Source organism: Gorilla gorilla, chromosome 6 (assembly GCF_029281585.2).
Source record: "Gorilla gorilla gorilla isolate KB3781 chromosome 6, NHGRI_mGorGor1-v2.1_pri, whole genome shotgun sequence".
In the NCBI taxonomy this organism is placed as follows: domain Eukaryota; kingdom Metazoa; phylum Chordata; class Mammalia; order Primates; family Hominidae; genus Gorilla; species Gorilla gorilla.
The window spans coordinates 39,597,695-39,618,263 of record NC_073230.2 but is presented as its reverse complement, the minus strand read 5'-3'; the positions used below and the strand labels follow the sequence as shown (position 1 = coordinate 39,618,263).

The window sequence follows — 20,569 nt, the reverse complement described above, 5'->3', positions numbered from 1 at the left end:
CCAGTTTCAGCTTTCTACATATGGCTAGCCCGTTTTCCCAGCACCATTTATTAAATAGGGAATCCTTTCCCCATTTCTTGTTTTTGTCAGGTTTGTCAAAGATCAGATGGTTGTAGACATGCAGCATTATTTCTGAGGGCTCTGTTCTGTTCCATTTGTCTATATCTCTGTTTTGGTACCAGTACCATGCTGTTTTGATTACTGTAGCCTTGTAGTATAGTTTGAAGTCAGGTAGCGTGATGCCTCCAGCTTTGTTCTTTTGGCTTAGGATTGACTTGGCAATGCGGGCTCCTTTTTGGTTCCACATGAAGTTTATAGTAGTTTTTTCCAATTCTGTGAAGAAAGTCATTGGTAGCTTTATGGGGATGGCATTGAATCTATAAATTACCTTGGGCAGTATGGCCATTTTCATGATATTGATTCTTCCTATCCATGAGCATGGAATGTTCTTCCATTTGTTTGTATCCTCTTTTATTTCATTGAGCAGTGGTTTGTAGTTCTCCTTGAAGAGGTCCTTCATGTTCCTTATAAGTTGGATTCCTAGGCATTTTATTCTCTTTGAAGCAATTGTGAATGGGAATTCACTCACGATTTGGCTCTCTGTTTGTCTGTTATTGGTGTATAAGAATGCTTGTAATTTTTGCACATTGATTTTGTATCCTGATACTTTGCTGAAGTTGCCTATCGACTTAAGGAGATTTTGGGCTGAGACGATGGGGTTTTCTAGATATACAATCTTGTCATCTACAAACAGGGACAATTTGACTTCCTCTTTTCCTAATTGAATACCCTTTATTTCCTTCTCCTGCCTGATTGCCCTGGCCAGAACTTCCAGCACTATGTTGAATAGGAGTGGTGAGAGAGGGCATCCCTGTCTTGTGCCAGTTTTCAAAGGGAATGCTTCCAGTTTTTGCCCATTCAGTATGATATTGCCTGTGGGTTTATCATAGAGAGCTCTTATTATTTTGAGATACGTCCCATCAATACCTAATTTATTGAGAGTTTTTAGCATGAAGGGTTGTTGAATTTTGTCAAAGGTCTTTTCTGCATCTGTTGAGATAATCATGTGGTTTTTATCGTTGGTTCTGTTTATGTGCTGGATTACTTTTATTGATTTGCATATGGTGAACCAGCCTTGCATCCCAGGGATGAAGCCCACTTGATCATGGTGGATAAGCTTTTTGATGTGCTGCTGGATTCGGTTTGCCAGTATTTTATTGAGGATTTTTGCATCGATGTTCATCAGGGATATTGGTCTAAAATTCTCTTTGTTTGTTGTGTCTCTGCCAGGCTTTGGTATCAGGATAATGCTGGCTTCATAAAATGAGTTGGGAAGGATTCCTCTTTTTCTATTGATTGGAATAGTTGCAGAAGGAATGGTACCAGCTCCTCTTTGTACCTCTGGTAGAATTCGGCTGTGAATCCATCTGGTCCTGTACTTTTTTTGGTTGGTAAGCTATTAATTATTTCCTCAACTTCAGAGCCTGTTATTGGTCTATTCAGAGATTCAACTTCTTCCTGGTTCAGTCTTGGGAGTGTGTATATGTCCAGGAATTTATCCATTTCTTCTAGATTTTCTAGTTTATTTGTGTAGAGGTGTTTATAGTATTCTCTGATGGTAGTTTGTATTTCTGTGGGATCGGTGGTGAAATCCCCTGTATCATTTTTTATTGCATCTATTTGATTTTTCTCTCTTTTCTTCTTTATTAGTCTTGCTAGTGGTCTATCAATGTTGTTGATCTTTTCAAAAAACCAGCTCCTGGATTCATTGATTTTTTGAAGGGTTTTTTGTGTCTCTATTTCCTTCAATTCTGCTCTGATCTTAGTTATTTCTTGCCTTCTGCTAGCTTTTGAATATGTTTGCTCTTGCTTCTCTAGTTCTTTTAATTGTGATGTTAGGATGTCAATTTTAGATCTTTCCTGCTTTCTCTTGTGGGCATTTAGTGCTATAAATTTCCCTCTACACACTGCTTTGAATGTGTCCCAGAGATTCTGGTATTTTGTGTCTTTGTTCTTGTTGGTTTCAAAGAACATCTTTATTTCTGCCTTCATTTCGTTATGTACCCAGTAGTCATTCAGGAGCAGGTTGTTCAGTTTCCATGTAGGTGAGCAGTTTTGAGTGAGTTTCTTAATCCTGAGTTCTAGTTTGATTGCACTGTGGTTTGAGAGACAGTTTGTTATAATTTCTGTTCTTTTACATTTGCTGAGGAGTGCTTTACTTCCAACTATGTGGTCAGTTTTGGAATAAGCGCAGTGTGGTGCTGAGAAGAATGTATATTCTGTTGATTTGGGGTGGAGAGTTCTGTAGATGTCTATTAGGTCTGCTTGGTGCAGAGATAAGTTCAGTTCCTGGATATCCTTGTTAACTTACTGTCTCGTTGATCTGTCTAATGTTGACAGTGGGGTGTTAAAGTCTCCCATTATTATTGTGTGGGAGTCTAAGTCTCTTTGTATGTCTTTAAGGACTTGCTTTATGAATCTGGGTGCTCCTGTATTGGGTGCATGTAAGTTTTTAATATATGATCCAGATATCATGTAGACTTTCCCTTTAAGACCTATACAAGATTGTTTCAAATCTTCATTTCACATCGAGTTTCAATCCTTAAAGTTTCTGTGTCAATTTTAGGGGTTTCCCCTCATTACTTCCGGCTATTGTTTTCTGAGTCTGTTGATTTTTTTCCTATGCTTTGTGTCTCGCAGATAACAAAAGATGGGACACAGTCCATTCTTCATAATTTCTAAATCCTCTCTCCCATGTAACTTTCAGAAACCAGCAGTGTGTGAGACTTCTATGATTCCAGAAAGCCAGTTATATTACAATTCCACATAGCATTTAACTTAAACACAAATGCCAGAGGTATATGTTTTTGGAAAATTCTGCACTTATATCTGCCAAGTGTCTTATGCCATTTGTGTTGCTATAATAAAATACCTGAGACTGGATAATTTATAAAAAACAGAAATTTATTTCTCACAGTTCTGGAGAATGAATATCCAAGATCAAGGTGCTGGCAGATTCAGTGTCTGGTGAGGGCCTGATTTCTGCTTCCAAGATGGTGACTGGTTGCTGTGTCCTCTGAGGGGAGGAGCGCTGTGTCCTCACATGATGGAAGGGACAAAAGGGAACCAGAGTCCTTCCATGAATCCCTCATGACCCAATCACCTCCCAAAGGCCACACGTCTTAATACTATTATACTGGGGATTTAGAAAAACAGGTTAATCTAACAAGATAACTCAGAAATAAACCCTAATGTCTTTGGGAATTTAGAATATATCATCACAGATCAAATTTGATTCTTATATTTTGATGGGGGAGTCCTTTTCCCCACCCCTGATGTGTATGATAAAGAGTTAAATTTTCAAATCTTTTTGCAATTGCAGGAGACAGAATTCTGGAAAAGTTCCTAAAACCAGTAACTACTATATTGAAAATAACAAAACAGTATCTAGGTGACTGATTTAAGATATTCAAAACATTATTGGTACTTTATTTTTTGTACCATCATTATTGTTTTGTTTTAGTGAACATAAAATTCTTCATCTGGGCTTTACTCCATTCATTCCTAATTCCTATGTATCCCAGCCCCAAATTTCCTACCCACTGAGAATTTTAGGGGTTTTATTTCTCCAAAGGAGAGGAAGGCTACAAACCTATATCACAGATATTTTGAGAACCATTGAAGGTTTTCAGTAATGTTTTTTCCTTCCCTTTACAGGGAACTATGTCTCTTTCTTTCCCTGTGCTTCTCAGGACTCTAAATTTTCCGCTTTCTGCCAGCATAATCTTTGAATATTCTTATACAGAACTGAGTTGATAAGTCACTTGTCAGATTTAAATGGGATTACCACATCACCTTGGGCTCCTCTTACTAGCAGTTTGTCAAGCTGCCACTCTTAGGCACACCACAAAATGAATCTGTAGTTATTTCTGATTTAGATTCTTCTTATCTCATTTTCTTGCTTTCTTGTCTTTTCTCAGCCCATTAAATTCACCTGGCATTATTTATCCTCCCCTGCAGCCCGAACTTCCTTTGTTAAAGGAAGCTGCAAACTGCTGCATGCAAGACAGTAAGTCAGGCCTGTAATCCCAGCACTTTGGTAGGCCGAGGCAGGCGGATCACGAGGTCAGGAGTTTGAGACCAGCCTGGCCAACATGGTGAAACGCCGTCTCTACGAAAAATACAAAAATTAGCTGGGCATGGTGGCGGACGTCTGTAGTCTCAGCTGCTCAGGAGGCTGAGGCAGGAGAAATTGCTTGAACCTGGGAGGTGGAGGTTGCAGTGAGCTGAGATCACGCCACTGCACTCCAGCCTGGGTGACAGAGTGAGACTCCAAAAAAAAAAAAAAAAAAAAAAAAGAGACTAAGTCAGGACTCTTCCTAGTTGGGATAAGGCAAATACTGTTTCCTATGTAAAAAATTGTCTGTTTCCTATTCAGAAATGCAGGTTGTTCTGCGTGATCTACACTAAGCGTCTGTTTACTTGCTCTGTAATAAAGTAATAAACACAGTGTGATGTATCACACAGAGCCTTGGATTAGGAGAATGAGAATTTTGGGTCAAAGTAATCTGTTTTCTAACTCTGTAATCTAGGTTATTTGACTTCTTGGAGTCTTAGTGTCCCAGTGTTCAGTAGTTTCCATAATACTTACTTTGAAGGGCTGATGATTCAGTAGGCTAACACAGGTGGAGCCCAGCACACAGCAAGCACTGAACAAATGTTTGCAACATCTGAATCTGAGCCCCTGCTTTCTTGATGAGCTCAGTGGTACAGATGCTGCCAGTCAGGAGGATTTATAACCAGTCCGGAGGGTTTATGGGTCCATGATAAGTTGTCTTTGTGAAGAGAACGGAGAGGATTTATGGCAGGGACAGAGGGGAGGTAAGAGGAAAGGAGAATGTAATAGGCATTGAATGAGAGTCAGGAACAAGTCAAAGGAGAGAGGAAAGAGAAGGTTGGGGAGGGGAGTGAGGAGAAGCTGATGAGATGGAGTGGGTTGAAGGGAGATGCTCACCTCCTGCACCTGAGCTGCATTATTTTTGGTGCCCTGAAGGCTTAGTTTACCTAAGATTTCCCTCATGGGGTTTTTGATATTATTGAGAAAGACCTGTGTGACTCTATCTGTTTGTGTATTTTTGGATCTATTTAGTCAGAAACATTTCATGCTTTCAACATCAGCTTAAAATAAATCAGAGCAGGGGAGTTTTTATTTTTCATTTTGTCAGAGCAGACCTTTCCAGTGCCCCTGGAGAGTCTTCTGCCCACGTGTGTGGAGAGTCAGAGGAAGGGTTCTTTTCCACTCTCTCAGAGTTCACAGAGGAGAGTACTTACTCCAAAAGACTCACCAGATTGAGTTGAGATGAGCCATGGCAGAGGCCCATGGTGATCCTTCTAAGGCAGGAACGAGTAGCAGATTAGATTCTGGCTGTATTTTCTAGCACAGAAAAGCTGTGTGGATACCCTGTATCCTGGGCACCTCTTTGGCCTGGCTTCACCTCCTCTTGATCCTATTTTTTAAGCTCCGGCTTAATTTCTCTTAATTTCCACCCAGATTATGTGGGAATTGTCCCATACTTATGTGTGGGTAGACCTCAAAGGGCTAGAAAATTAATTCCCTGTGGAGTTACCTTTGACCATGGGGGATGAGAGCCTGCAGATAAATGCTCCCTCTTCAATTCCTCAGGGGGATAATTCTGAGCATGCTCCCCACCTTCTCTGTGATCCCTGTAGAACCCAGCCCAGGTACCCTGTCTTGATAGGATTTATTATTAAATACAGTAAGGCCAACAGATCAGGAGGTGACTGACATTGAAAAGATAGTGTGTTACACTCACAGATTCCAAGAGAAGGGGCACATCATACCATGGGGGCCATACAGGGAAGCACTGGGGCTGGTCACTGGGCAGAGGGGGGATCAGGCTGCTGTAGGCAAGAGCCTCAATGTGGTTCAGGAAGCAGTGAGCTAGGCAGGGTAAGCTGATTTAGGATTGGCTAGTTGGATAATGTCAGTGGTCTTGGGGTAATTAAGGCCCATGGATAGTGGCCAGGAACACAAAAGCTCTATAAGGGCAGTGGTTGGGGGTGCAGACTCTGGGTCGGTTGGTTTGTATTTGAAAGGCACACCCCTGAGAGGAGGACTACTTCCTGAGGAGGTGCAGGGGCAAGGGGACTCAGACATATTATTATTGGGTTGTCTGGAACCAGGCATGTCTGGCATATGCACATAGGGCAGATGTTACAGCGTCAAGTTTACAGATGCTAGAAACATGGTGAATACACCCACGGGAAGACGACTTGACATTGCACCTGTGTCTTGGTTTTCCCTTGTTACTCCCTAATTTACTCTCCCTGTTCTCCTCTCCTGCTTCCTGGAATCACTTCCAAAAGAAAAAACTTGCCACAAGCCCTTGTCTCAGAATCTACTTTCCGGAAAGAAACTTGGTCAAGACCTTATGTTGGATGCAGTTCAGCATGGGCTGAGCAAGGCCTTTTTTCTCTGTACACGGCAGTGTTCTTTGTTCGTCTTTCTTAGAGTGTTTCCTGTGACATGTTTTTTACTTAAAATTGTTAATATTATTATTACTCACCTTTTGCCTTAAAGTTTTTTTACTTTTTGAAAAATAGTCTATCATTTATGAATTCATTCAGCAAACATCTCTTCAGAGCCTGCTGAATATGTAATCATGAGTTCACACTGATAGTTCTAGTTCAAATCTAACACAACAGGCTTCTTTACCTTCTCCTACTGTCTGTTTGTATTTTCTGTCTCCTGGAATAAGAGCTGTGTTTCCCAACACCCTCATTATGGCTGCTTATTTGCTCTGTCCTACAGTATATGTGATATAGTTTAGAACTGCTCCTTTATGATTATCAACAACAGCAAACCTACTCAGGGAGGTTCAAGATTTCTCTGCTGTGTGTGTGTGAGTACGTGTGTGTGCATATTTAGAATTGATCTCTCTAATGATATACAGTAGGGATACTGTATTCATAAAATATTTAAATTAATTATTATTTTCCATTATAATTATGTTACTAATATCACATACAGTTAGGTTCATTTCTGTTTCTATTCAATTTTAGGATTTTTAAATTTTTTTGTTAACTATATATTTGAATATTAAAACATTTACATTATTCAAAAGTAAAAACTATATACAAATGTGAAGTCTTTCATCTCCAACCTGTCTTACTTATTCCCAACTCATCCTTTGTGGGTAATTTTCATTGTTTCTGGTCCTGTCTTCTTTGTCTTTTGCAAAAATAAACAAATATATTTCCCCTTGTTTCTTATTCAAGAGGGAGCATAATATAAAGACTCATGCGTTTTTTTTTCACTTATAATGGATCTTGGAAATCACTCCTTATCAGCTTATAGAGGTCTTTTGCTTTGGGATATTAGTCAGTGGCACAGCAATCCATTACATAAATGTACTATAGTTAATTCAGATGTAGTTAGACTAACTACAAGAGACTTCTCAAAGGGGAGCAGCATGAGGACTTTGGTACTGTTAAAGGATAATTTTTTGAAAATTCATACAAGTACAAAGTGAACATGTGTCAAAGATCTTATTCAACACATTGATGAATAAACCAGTAAGATGTAACAACTAGTTTGGAAGAAAATCCAAAGAGCAGAAAAATATGTAAATCCATCAGGTGTGTTGAAATTTACTTAATGGATGTGAAATGGCAAGACTTATCAATATGTACAGGGCCATAATTAATTGCATTCCATAGGACACAATTTACATTTCTATGGACAAGATTCATTTGTGTTGCTATCAGTTTTCTCCAATTTACAGTATTGTAAAGTAGTTCCAAGATAGTGAAAAGTGAAGACAATTCAGATGGGTGAGATAGATAGGACACTCATGAAAGTTTTTGGTCAATTTCAAACACTTCGATGGATTGGAAAATTGTTTATGGAGGGGATTAAGGAGAGGGCTAGGGAAAACGAATTCAGTTTTCCAAAGACTGGCTCTAGTCTAAATCAATTAGCAGCTGCCTTGTGTTTTTCTGCCTCTTCAAAGCTTCTTGAGTGCAGAGATGGTAGAGTTTTATTTTAAGAAACTGTCACAGCTACCCCAACCTTTAGAAACACCACCCTGGTCAGTCAGCAGCCATCAACGCTGAGGCAAGATTCTCCACCAGCAAAAAGATTACCTCTCCTTGAAGGCTCAGATGATTGTTAGCATTTTTTATTTCAGCAATAAAGCATTTTAGAGTTAAAATATGTATATTGTGTTTTTAGACAAAACGCTATTACACACTTAATAGACTACAGTGTAAACATAATTTTTATATGCATTGGGGAAACCAAAAAAATGTGTGTGACTCATTATATTGTGATACTTGCTTTATTGCAGTGGTCTGGAACTGTGAACCTATGATATCTCCTATGTATGCCTGTATATTGTTTTCTAGCCTTTTTAGAAGATGAAGGCAAGTGAGAGGGGAGTTGAGAGTGAGTGTTGAGTGAATCCTAGTCATCTCTTCAACCAGAGTTTTCTTTTAAACTCATCAGTGTGTATCTTTGTGGGGGCTGGTACTTTGGAGGTATCACATTTTCATTTGGGAGCCCTTAATGTAGAGGTGGCTTGGGTCTTATGATCCTTCTGATTCATTGACTGAGAAAACGGTGAAAAAGCTCTTATGAATTCATTAATAGTTTTAGATGAATTTGTAGTTTTATTAATCACATCTATATATATTTAAATATTAGTTACATATTTATGGGTAAGATGTAATTTCACCCAAAGTTAAATGCATGGCACCCTATGGATTCAGGAGCTCTTCCTACGAGCCTGCTCCTCATAAGTCACTACTCCACAGCACACCAGTCTCCTTTCTGAAATACAGGTACAGCTGTGTCACCACAACCTTGCTCAAAAATCTTTCTTTTCTTTTTTTTTCTTTTTATTGCTTGGAGGATAAATTCTTAAATGAGTAGCATTTTATTCAAGGCACTTTGCAAATGGCCCGACCAGCCTCTGACCCGATCTCTGGACACTGCCCCTGTGGCTTCGTCTCAGCCTCAGGAGCTGCTTTGTTACGCCTCTGAGCCTTTGTATATGCTGTCTGCACTGATTGTTTTCCTCTCCTTTCCACCGGCTGAAGAGCGTCTCATGCTTTAGACCATATCCGATGTCATGTTCTCTCTGTGGTTTTCCCCAGGGTCCCGAGGCAGAGTGGGTGAGCTCTCCTCTGGGTCCCATAGCCCTCTGTTTGCCCCTCAGTTATGGTGCATTGCCAGTTTATTATGATTGCTTGTGGGTTCCCTTGGGAACCAGTCTCATTCATCTTTCCATTTCTAGGGCGAAGAATGAAACCTGGCACATTGAGGGAATTCAATATGTGTTTACTGAATGAAAAAAATGAAGGAATAAAGGGGGATGTGCAGGAACTTTTTTGTAAGGCCTTCATTTAGATCAGGTTTAAGAAAACAGGCTGCTGTTCTTGTTCTTCTTCCCAGAACCAGACCTTCGTTAACATAGAACTGATCTTCATTAATGCAGAACCAGACTTCATTAATAGGACCAGATCTTATTAAGATATATGTGTAGGGCCCTTAAAAAACAAAAAAAGCTGTCTTGTCTTTCAGGGGTTTGAGGAATCTGTTTCCTTCCACTGATGTACTTTTATTTTCTCTTGATAGACACAAGCAGTTTGGATGGACACCCCAAGGGAGGTCAGTTATGGCACGGGCATTGAAAGAGCTGTTTGCTGACCCATGGGTGTCCTTGCTTGTAGGCTCAGGAATCCATGTGAGGCACTCCCTCTTGTGTGTGAGGTTCTTTCAATCTTCCTGGCAGAGCTGTCCTTCTGGCACAACAAGCCAGGGTGATTTCTTCTGTGGTGGGCTGCAGGTGGCTGGCCAAGGTCTCAGGGAGGAATTCTCATGTGCACACAAATCCATTTTCTATCTGCCTATCCCGTGTGCATGGTGAGTGTTAGCTAGCACTGCTTCTCACTCCTTCATGCCCATCCCTCATGCCCCATAAGGAGGCTTTGTGTGAATTAGTAAAATGCAGTATTTTGCATAGACACAGCTCTATGGTGCATGGCTTAGTGATCTGACAGTGGTTTTTTTTTTAAATTTTTATTTATTGTATTTTATTTTATTCTATTTTTATTTTACTTTAAGTTCTGCTATACAGGTACAGAATATGCAGGTTTGTTACATAGGCATACGTGTACCATGGTGGTTTGCTGCACCTATTGACCCATCCTGTAAGCTCCCTCCCCTAAACCCCACCCCTCAACAGGCTCTGGTGTGTGTTGTTCTCCTCCCTATGTCCATGTGTTCTCACTGTTCAACTCCCACTCATGAATGAGAAGATGCAGTGTTTGGTTTTCTGTTCCTGGGTTAGTTTGCTGAGGATGATAGCTTCCAGCTTCATGCATGTCCCTGCAAAGGACATGACCTCATTCTCATTTTTATGGCTGCATAGTATTCCATGGTGTATATATGCTACATTTTCTTTATCCAGTCTATCGGTGACAGGCATTTGGGTTGGCTCCATGTCTTTGCTATTGTAAATAGTGCTGCAATAAACATATGTGTGCATGTGTCTATATAGTAGAATGATTTATATTCCTTTGGGTAAATACCCAGTAATGGGATTGCTGGGTCAAATGGTATATTTCTGTTTGTAGATCCTTGAGGAATCGCTGCACCATCTTCCACAATGGTTGAACTAATTTACACTCCAACCAACAGTGTAAAAGTGTTCCTATTTCTCCACAGCCTCGCCAGAATCTATTTCTTCTTGACTTTTTTTTTTTTTTTTTTTTAAACATGGAGTTTTGCTCTTGTTGCCCAGGCTGGAGTGCAATGGCACCATCTCGGCTCACTGCAACCTCCGCATCCTGGGTTCAAGTGATTCTCCTGCCTCAGACTCCCAAGTAGCTGGGAATACAGCCATGCACCATCATGCCCGGCTAATTTTGTATTTTTAGTAGAGATGGGGTTTCTCCATGTTGGTCAGGCTGGTCTTGAACTCCTGACCTCAGGTGATCCACCAGCCTTGGCCTCCCAAGGTGGTGGGATTACAGGAGTGAGCCACCATGCCTGACTGCTTCTTGACTTTTTAATAATTGCCGTTCTGACTGGCATGAGATGGTATCTCATTGTGGTTTTGATTTGCATTTCTCTAATGATCGGTGGTGTAGAGCTTTTTTTCATATGTTTGGTGGCCATGTAAGTGTCTTCTTTGGAGAAGTGTCTGTTCATATCCTTTGCCCATTTTTTGATGGGGTTGTTTGTTTTTTTCTTGTAAATTTGTTTAAGTTCCTTGTAAATTCTGGATATTAGACCTTTGTCAGATGAGTAGATTGCAAAAATGTTCTCCCATTGTATAGGTTGCCTGTTCACTCAACCTGACAGTGTCTTTGTGCAAATACAAAATTTTTCTTTTATCTGGGTAGACATAACCAGCACAAGCCAATGGCAATTAGTTAATGGTAATGGTAATGTCTTCAGGCTCTACTTAAAAAATTTTTTGCTCATAGACTTTTAAAATAATAGTTATTTAATTAATTATATATGATTTATGATTTTTATTTACTTTTATTTTTATGAATTTTTATTTTAGAACAATTTTAGATTTACAGAAAAATTACAAAGATAATATAGAGATCTCATACGGCCTACACCCAGTTTCCTGTATTATTAACCTCTTACATTAGCATGGTACATCTGTTCCACACTCCCATCTAGGATGCCACATTACATTTAGTCATCGTGTCTTTAGGCTCCTCTTGGCTGTGATAGTTTTTCAGACTTTCCTTATACGCTAGTCCCTCTATTTCCAAGGGAATTGGTTACTTCAGGTAACAAAATGCACAGAGGTTCAAGTGCCTGATATAAAATTGTGTAGTATTGTCATGTAATTTATGCACATCCTCCCATGTACTTTAAATTACTTCTAGATAACTTGTAATACCTAATACAATGTAAATGTTAAATAAATAGTTATTGTATTATTTAGGGAATAATATAATAATAATATTAAGTAAAATAATAATTTCAATAACAATTTTAATAATTTAATTTTGTTAAAATAAAATTTTATTAAAATACTAATTTTAATAATTTAATTTTAATAATAATAAGTAAAATAATAATATTAAGTAGTTATTGTATTATTTAGGGAATAATATAATAATAATATTAAGTAAAATAATAATTTCAATAACAATTTTAATAATTTAATTTTGTTAAAATAAAATTTTATTAAAATATTAATTTTAATAATTTAATTTTAATAATAATAAGTAAAATAATAATATTAAGTAAATAGTTATTGTATTATTTAGGGAATAATATAATAATAATATTAAGTACAATAATAATTTCAATAACAATTTTAATAATTTAATTTTGTTAAAATAAAATTTTATTAAAATATTAATTTTAATAATTTAATTTTAATAATAATAAGTAAAATAATAATATTAAGTAAATAGTTATTGTATTATTTAGGGAATAATGACAAAAAAAGTCTGTGCATGTTCACTACAGATTTTTTTTTTTCTGAATATTTTCCTTCTTTAGTTGTTTGAATCCATGGAACCCATGGATATGGAGGCTCAGCAGTATTTGGTACCTTTGACTGTTTCGAAGAGCACGGGTCAGGTTTTCTGTCGCAGGTTCTTCAAGTGGTTTATCTAATGTTTTCTCCATGGCTAGATTGGGTGTTTTAGACTGATTATTTAATAAGTTTTATTACTGTTTAGGTATGGTAAGGTCAACAGATAAGGAGACAAATGCCATTGTAAAGAGAATTTATTACCCACAGTTTCCAGGAGAGGGCTTCCATGTCATGTTACGGGGCCATCTGGGGAAGCACTGGTGTCAGTCAGGAGGTGGGGTGGGACATTGTGGGCAGGAACCTTTGTTGTGGTTTCTGCAAGAAGGAACAGGCAAGGCAGGGTAAGCAGGGTTGGGACTGGCTAGTTTGAATGACTTCAGGGGGCTGGAGCCTAGGGGCTGCCTAATACCTAGTTGCCTGGTACCAGGCCCTGGGGTGATTAGGCCCAGTGGAGAGTGGCCAGGGGTGAGAAAGTCCTATAAGGGAGGTAGTTGGGGTGTGGACTCTGGATTGGCTGGTTTTTGTTTTAAAAGCACACCCCTGGAAGGAGGACTTCCCCTGAGGAGTTGGGGGTTGGGGGAGAGTGGGGCGACAAGGGAGGCAGGAGGCCAAGGTCAGGTGACTCAGGCATACTATTGGGTTGTCCAGAACTAGCTGTGTTGGCACATGCATGTAGGGCAGATGTTACAGCATGAAGTTTGTGGAAGCTAGAAACATGACTAATACACAAAGCAAAAGTGACATTTTCATGACATCATATCAAGGGCACACACTATCAACACAACTTCTCACTGTTGAGTTTGATCTTGATCACCTGGCAGATCAGGCTCTACTTTTGTAGACACCGCTTCCACTTGATGCCCACCTTTAATATTTATCTCACGTGTTTGAAGTTTTACATGCATAAACTACATGTAATTTTCCTGGGTCTTGATATTGTAGAAGAATCAACCTGTTGATGGTGAGTTCTAGTTCTTAAAGGTGGTGCCCTCTTTGGGGTGGGTGTCTCCATAGAATGGAGTCTTGGGCTTCAGCAAGCTGAATTTATAGGGGAGACTTGTGTTTGAACATCCTCACAGTTCCCTAAAATGGTAGTGCTTTATATATTTCCAACTGCTGAATAAACATCTAAATAGATACCTGTGGCTCTGTCAGGAGTTTGGGCTGATCACCACTGCAATGAGACAAGATATATCCAATAACTTAGCTTTGTGTCAAAATACTCAGAGTGGTAGCCTATTTTCTGCATATAAATGTAAAAATTCCTGGTTACAACTCTGTAATGTTGGCAGAGATGGTGAGAAATATATAAATTTCCCTGCTCTGCTTTGGAAGATCCTGAGTTGGGGAAGGCAGGACATGGAGTCAACTGGTGGATGATTCACCTGCATCTCTCTTTTCCCCATGTCTCAGGGTCTAAGTCACAGAACTGTCTGTGGAACTCCCTCATCGACGGGCTCACAGGGAATGTCAAGGAGAAGCCACGGCCAACAATTGTCCATGACCCTCGACCCCCAGAGGAAATCCTAGCTGATGAATTGCCACAGCTGGATAGCCCAGAAGTCTTGGTGAAGACATCCTTCAGGTTTGGTGGATTGCGACTCAATGTGTTCCTTCTTATTTGCTTGTGGAGTTGTTTCAATTCAGTTAGATGCATAGTCAGTGTGGCCAGCAAATTACTTCATTTCGTTGCACTGAGTAAATTAGAATTGATGAAGGAGGGTTGGAATCAATGCTAGCTGGACTTCTGGCTGGATTTCCTGAATGTAGTGAAGATCTTATCAGTAGTTAAGTTGCTGTTGGTATTTAATTGGTATTGGCATTTAAATGCTGAGGTAGAGGATTTACTGATGTTGGCAATTTGAATTGGATTAATGAGTCTTTTGCTTCAAAAGAGGATGACACATCCAGATAAGGGCACAGAGAAAAAGCACGTGTTGGGAATTAATTCAGCCCTGTGTATTTAGAGTCTCTTGCTGGGGGAAGGTTTCCAGTTGTAAAAGATGTAAGAGCTGCTGCTGACGGAAATGAAGCAAGAATTTTCTCATGTTGTTTCCCAGGTGGCTGTTTACTCCATTCTAGTTCATCGTTTAGCCTTGCATATTCCTGCAAGGTCTCTTATTTTCTTTTGGTATTGTACTCCATTTTCATTACAACTCCATCCCTTACCTTCTCACCCATGTTAAATAAAAATCAATCTGGGAATGAGTGTGGTGTAAAAACGTGATTTTTTTTTCCCCAAATGGGTCTTTCAGACTCACATTTGAAACAGTATATTTACAGTACTACTGGTATCAGAAATTAAGACTCAATCATTTTTCCAGATTGCCTTCTGCCCCTCCTTTCTTCCTGTTATGTCAATTTTACTTCTTTCACTTTTCTTTCCACTATAGACTTTCATACTCTCCACATGGTTAGCAGAACATATAAACCTCGTTTTTCTCTCCCCATAAACAATTCAGACAGCTCTTGGAGTTCCATGAAATATATTTGAAAAATATACTCTCTTTTGTATCCGGGTGATATGTGTAATTGCTCAGTGAGAGCCATTTCATTGTGTGAAGATTCTTAGTGTTGACTGAATTACAGATGAGTTCTGAAAGGAGTGATAAATAGGGGTTTGGATTTCTTTATACAGTGTGACGAGTACATTAGTGAGACAAGAATTGCAGGTAAATGCTGTTTTTATTCCTACTAAGGGCTTGGTTATTGCATCATAAGGTTTTGAATAAAATGAAACCCACTCACCTAGAGAGAATACGTCTTATGAACCTGCAGTTCTCAGCAAGTGACTGTGGTGAAAGAGGGGACCATGAATGGCTTTCTCTGTCTATGTGTTCTCACCTTGGAGCATTTCTTATGGAGTCAGTCCCTTCTCCTAAGGTTTCTTATAACTACTCCTTCCACCCTAAACCAGGGTCATCATTTTCTTCAATGAACAGGCAAAGAGTTACTCTCATGAAAAGAACATCTTATTTGCTCACCGAACTCCATTACCATCATCTGTTTTGTTTGCATTCTCTTGGTGCTCTTTAATAGAGAGCTCATGAGCTTTAATATTGATGCCCATGAGTGTCATTTGGTCTGTTAGTTGTAACATGTAGCAGTGTCTTGGTTTCTGAAAGAGATTGTTATAAATTGAATATCAGGACTTATTTCTGTTTCCTTGTAACACTTGGTGCTGTAGGAAGAAGACAGCAGGTGCATGCAGGTATATGCCAACCCTTTAGCAATTGAGACAAGAAATCCATTAGCATTTATTTATTTATTGGTACCCTTAATACAACTGTGTACTATTTTGTAACTATCCTTTCTTCCAAAGAAGATGGTTGATTTTGGTGACAGTGCTAAATGGTAAATATTCTCTTCTGCAATTGTCCTTAACTGTGGTGGCATGATCAGCTATGAGATTTGTTGTGCATAAATTACTACAAGTAAAGTACTCAGGTATGGGAAGAGTTTATTTATCAATGAATAAATCAGAGCAGAATCAAGGTTACCCTACAGCTCCTCTGTAGGGTCATTACCATTGAGTGGTACCACAATAAGGGTTAATGATAGCTTTGATTACTTCGTTCTCTTTTTCCTTGGTCACGCTTGGAGGGCATTTGGAGTTTAGGGCCATGAAATATGGTCATCAGCTCTTACCAAACAAGACATAAATGACAATGTCAATAAGCCCAATGTGCCAAATTATCAGGAGGTCCAGTCTTTTCTTGGGGTTCTTGTCCCTCACTATTCCCAAGGACCCCAAGCCTTATTGACAGGCTGAGTTCAAGAATCATCGCTTATCCTGCTATGCCTTTTGTCCCCTACTAGGGAAATGAGGTCTCATGTTGAGCATGGACTTTCTGACCTCAGTGAAATTAGGCATTTGTGTCACCAACTTAGATTACCTCTTCCTTGTGATGACTCCTCTCTGTGGCTTCTGTTGTCTTTTCCTGATACTTGGCCTCAGCACAACCACAATTTTTCTCAGACGTACTCTAATAATGTTGATTCTCAAAAGGAAGGGGTTAGATACTTAATTCCACTTTTCCCAGAAATCTTTTCTAGCTCTCTGCAAGGTGGAGGCAAATATATACAAGCTACTACCAGGACAAAATGTGTGCACTTGTTTAATATTTGCATTTAGTATTTTCATTTAAGTAGTTCTTTTCAGAGCAAAGGGACAGTCTGCTCTAAAGCTAAATTCTACTTTCTGTTTCCAAAGATACGAAGTGTTTATGAATTTATCAATGATGGGTGTTTTTCAAAAAAATTTCAAATATTTTTATGTTTCAGTCTCCACCAGGCTCCCTGTTACATCAGCAATAGCCGTTCTTACTTGCCAGGCTTAACCCAAAAAACTCAAGGATTCTGTCCATTTTAGAGATGAAGAAACTGGCTTGGAGAGAGAAAGCCTATAAAAAATTGCTGGTAGATTGCTGGTCTCCAATGCAGCAGCAAGGAGTAGCTTGGGCAGACTTTAAGTCTTACTTTATCACCGCACCCCAAATAAGTATATCATCTATAAACTCACATAAAAAGCATGCTTGTGATTCAAATGCAGCTTCAAGACATGTCCCTGGGCCTTGTCTTCCAATCAGGCTGCCATCCCTAAGTATGGCCTGCAAACACTCTGGATTGTCACTGGATTAATGTCAGCTACTAATAATGCCAGAGGGTATAGCTGAAAGTGAGAATTTGACACACTGACTTAGAAATAAAGATTTTGGAAAATGAAGGCACCACCTTTCTTCCCCAGGGGTTGTGTGTCGATAGTTGAGATTTGTGCAAACACCATCTCAACTCTGGATATGGTCCCTGATAGTCTTCCCTCTTATCCCCTTCCTGGCTGGGCAGTGCTGATGAGGCATACTCTGTGTATTGGAGCAGACAGTTTAGCAGTGTCTTGGGAGCATGCTTCCAGGGCTTGAGGTCTCCTCATGGCTGCCCAGGTTCAGATCCCAGCCAATATTGCTGGAAGGCAACACAGTTTAGTGCTCAGTTGTACCAAGGGCTTTAGTCTTTACTCTCCAAGAAAGGAATATTTTAAGCTATCCAGGTGCGAAAATTTGACTTCTGATAGTGGTTGTACTGGGTTTCAGTTCCAACTCTATTGCCCCCGGCGAATTGCTTCATTTCTTCAAACCTCTGTTTTTTTCTCCCCCCCCTCCACCTCCCCAGCTTTATAAAGGTATAATTGACAAATAAAATTTTACAATGTAAAATAATATAATGTTTTGTTGTATGTGATTTAATCATTGCAAAATGATTAAATCAAGCTAAATAACATATCCACCGCTTCACATAATGTCTTTTTTTTTTTTTGGTAGCAAAACCTCTGTTTTCTTAACTGTCATACTGAGGTTGGACTTGAAGAGTGGTCTGCTGATTCAAACTTGAGTGTGCATCACAATCACCCGGGGGGATTGTTAAAACAGATTGTTGGGCTCATCCCAGATCTAGGTGGGGCCCAAGGATGTTGTTCTCTAACAAGCTTCAGGTTATACTGATGCTGCTGGTCCAGGATCACACCTGGAGAACCACTGCACTAGATGAGATTTAGGATCCCTTTGAACTCGAGAGTATTTTGCTATGTTAATTTGAGCAGGTCACTTACCTATTGATATGGTTTGGGTCTGTGTCCCCACCCAAATCTCATCTTGAATTGTAATCCCATGTGTCAAGGGAAGAATCTGATGGGAGGTGATTGGCTTTTGGGGGCATTTCCCCCATGCTGTTCTTGTGATAGTGAGTGAGTTCTCACAAGATCTGATGGTTTCATAAGCTTCTGGCATTTCCCCCGCTTACTCTTCTCTTTCCTGCTGCTATGTGAAGAAGGTTCTTACTTCCTCTTCACCTTCTGCCATGATTGTAAGTTTCCTGAGGCCTCCCTAGCCATGTGGAACTGTGAGTCAATTAAACCTCTCTCCTTTATAAATTACCCAGTTTCAGGTATTTCTTTATAGCAGTGTGAGAACAAACTTACTCACCTGTTCTGGCCTGTTTTAAAATCTTTGAAATGGGGATAAAGAGACCCCCTTCCTGGGGTTTGGAGAGGATTTAAAGGAGATAACACATGTGAATGAGCCAAGCACAGTGTCCAGTACCCAGAATGAGCTCAGTAAGTATTAATTTTGTATTCGTGCTCAGCACTCACTGGAATCCTTACATGCCCTTGAGCCTACACATACAAAGTTAAATAGGATCAAACATGGGTTTTGTGGCTCCACGTGCAGACACTGTGGGCCCTGAAAGCTCACTAAACTTGTGGCATGAAAGGTCTGTTTTCAAAACCTGATATTTTTGAAAAGAAGAAAGTGGGAACCACAAATAAAGAAAAAGGCTTCGGTGCCTGGAAAATAGACACTCCTGGGAACTCACCTTGGGTGCTTCTTTCCTTGTTTCTCACATTTTATCCCTTTAAACCTGTTGCTCTGCTCAGGTTTTTCTTAAAAGAGAATAGAGAATAAATTGAACCTGGGGCTAAGGAAGGCAGACAAGTCCATCCAGTCTGATTAGTGACAGGAATCTCAATACCTGCCAGTAGAGGACCCAAGAGAACAGGAAAGAGCTGGCTGCTGAGAGAGGTTTCTCTCCCCAGCCTCTGGTGTACACATTCCCGGAGATGGGAGGGACCTGGCTCAGATGGTACCACAAGTAAGAGAAGCCAATATTTATTGAGCATCTGCTATGTGCCGAGGACTGTGCATTCATTTGCTCATTTAATCCCCTCAAAAGGCTGGCAAGTTGAGTATTGTTATCCCAGTTGTACAGGTCAGGAAACTGAGGCTTAGAGAGATCAAGCAGCTTGCCCAAAGTCACCCAGCAGGTGGCAAAGCTGGAGATTTCAACCAAGTCTTCCTAGCTCTACAGCCATGCTCCTTCAGCATATTCTACTAGCACCACATAACCTTGGACTTCATGTCTCTAGATTTGTTGTTGGTGAAAAAAGATATGGTGTGATTGGTTATACTAATTTGAGTGTGCACTTTGGATATATAGTTTGAGTTATATTTTGATACATATTTTATATATCCTATAAGACTGGCCCTATTCTATTGCACTAAATCTTTTTGTAGTCTAGACTTATGTTTTCAATCCACCTACCCCTTTTGGATAGAAGCCATTGAAGGCACTGCTTCTCAAACCTTATGTCTAAATGAATTCCTTGGGGAATCCTGTTAAATGCAGATCCTGATTCAGTAGGTCTGGGGTGCAGCCTGTGAATCTGCATTACTAACAAGCTCCAACTGATGCAATAGTCTGAGGACCACCACCTTCAGAGTGGTGAGACATGGGCTTTGGAATCCCACAAGTATGAATTTGCAAACAATCTTTTAAACTACATGATTTGAGTAATGCTTTTGTTCTCTTTCCTCATTTTTCACATGCAAACGGTAAAATAATGGGCTTTGGGGGCTGCTGTTAGGATTAAGTGGGCCAAAGAAGGTGACAGCCTCTAATTCTTTCTCACTTCAGTTTTTAAAACCCTGTTTGGGAGAAGATTGATCCTCTACACCCCTCTACACCTCTACAACTCTTTCTTTTGTGACTGGATTATGCAATGGGCCCCAGCCAGGGAATATGAGCCCTATGGATGCTTTGTGAGTGATGCTGGCTGTGGGCCCGACCTCCTTGGGCAGTGGTGGAAATTCTGAAGCCACTCAGTGCATTGCCCATCTCAGTTCCTTTGCTTTGAATCATGCGACTCCCAACACAGGTTGAGTTGCCAGGTTTTGATAATTTTGCACTTGGAAGAATCATGTGCTTACTCCCTACAGAGTCAGTGGGGGCTTGGTGAGCTTCTCTTCCCACTTAGGATGGACTTATTTGGGCTTTGGCAAAGGCTTTCTAGATTCTATAGATAGCTTACTAAGAATATGTTCCAGAGAGCAGAATCGCATTGAGCCAACACCCTCAGCTACGGATGAGATTAAGGCCTTGTCAGATCCCATTTAATGGATTGTGTTTTCCATGCAGAATTA

At 39.8% G+C, this 20,569-nt stretch overlaps 1 protein-coding gene across 2 annotated transcripts in view; it reads left to right on the top strand.

The window, feature by feature from the left end:
• Positions 1–20,569, top strand: part of PDE1C (phosphodiesterase 1C) — a 703,814-nt gene that overhangs the window by 132,743 nt on the left and 550,502 nt on the right. For both annotated transcript variants that reach the window (XM_063708446.1, XM_055347901.2), the window contains exon 3: positions 14,010–14,181. In XM_063708446.1, the coding sequence (XP_063564516.1) occupies positions 14,010–14,181 (172 nt within the window). The remainder of the gene's footprint in view (positions 1–14,009; positions 14,182–20,569) is intronic.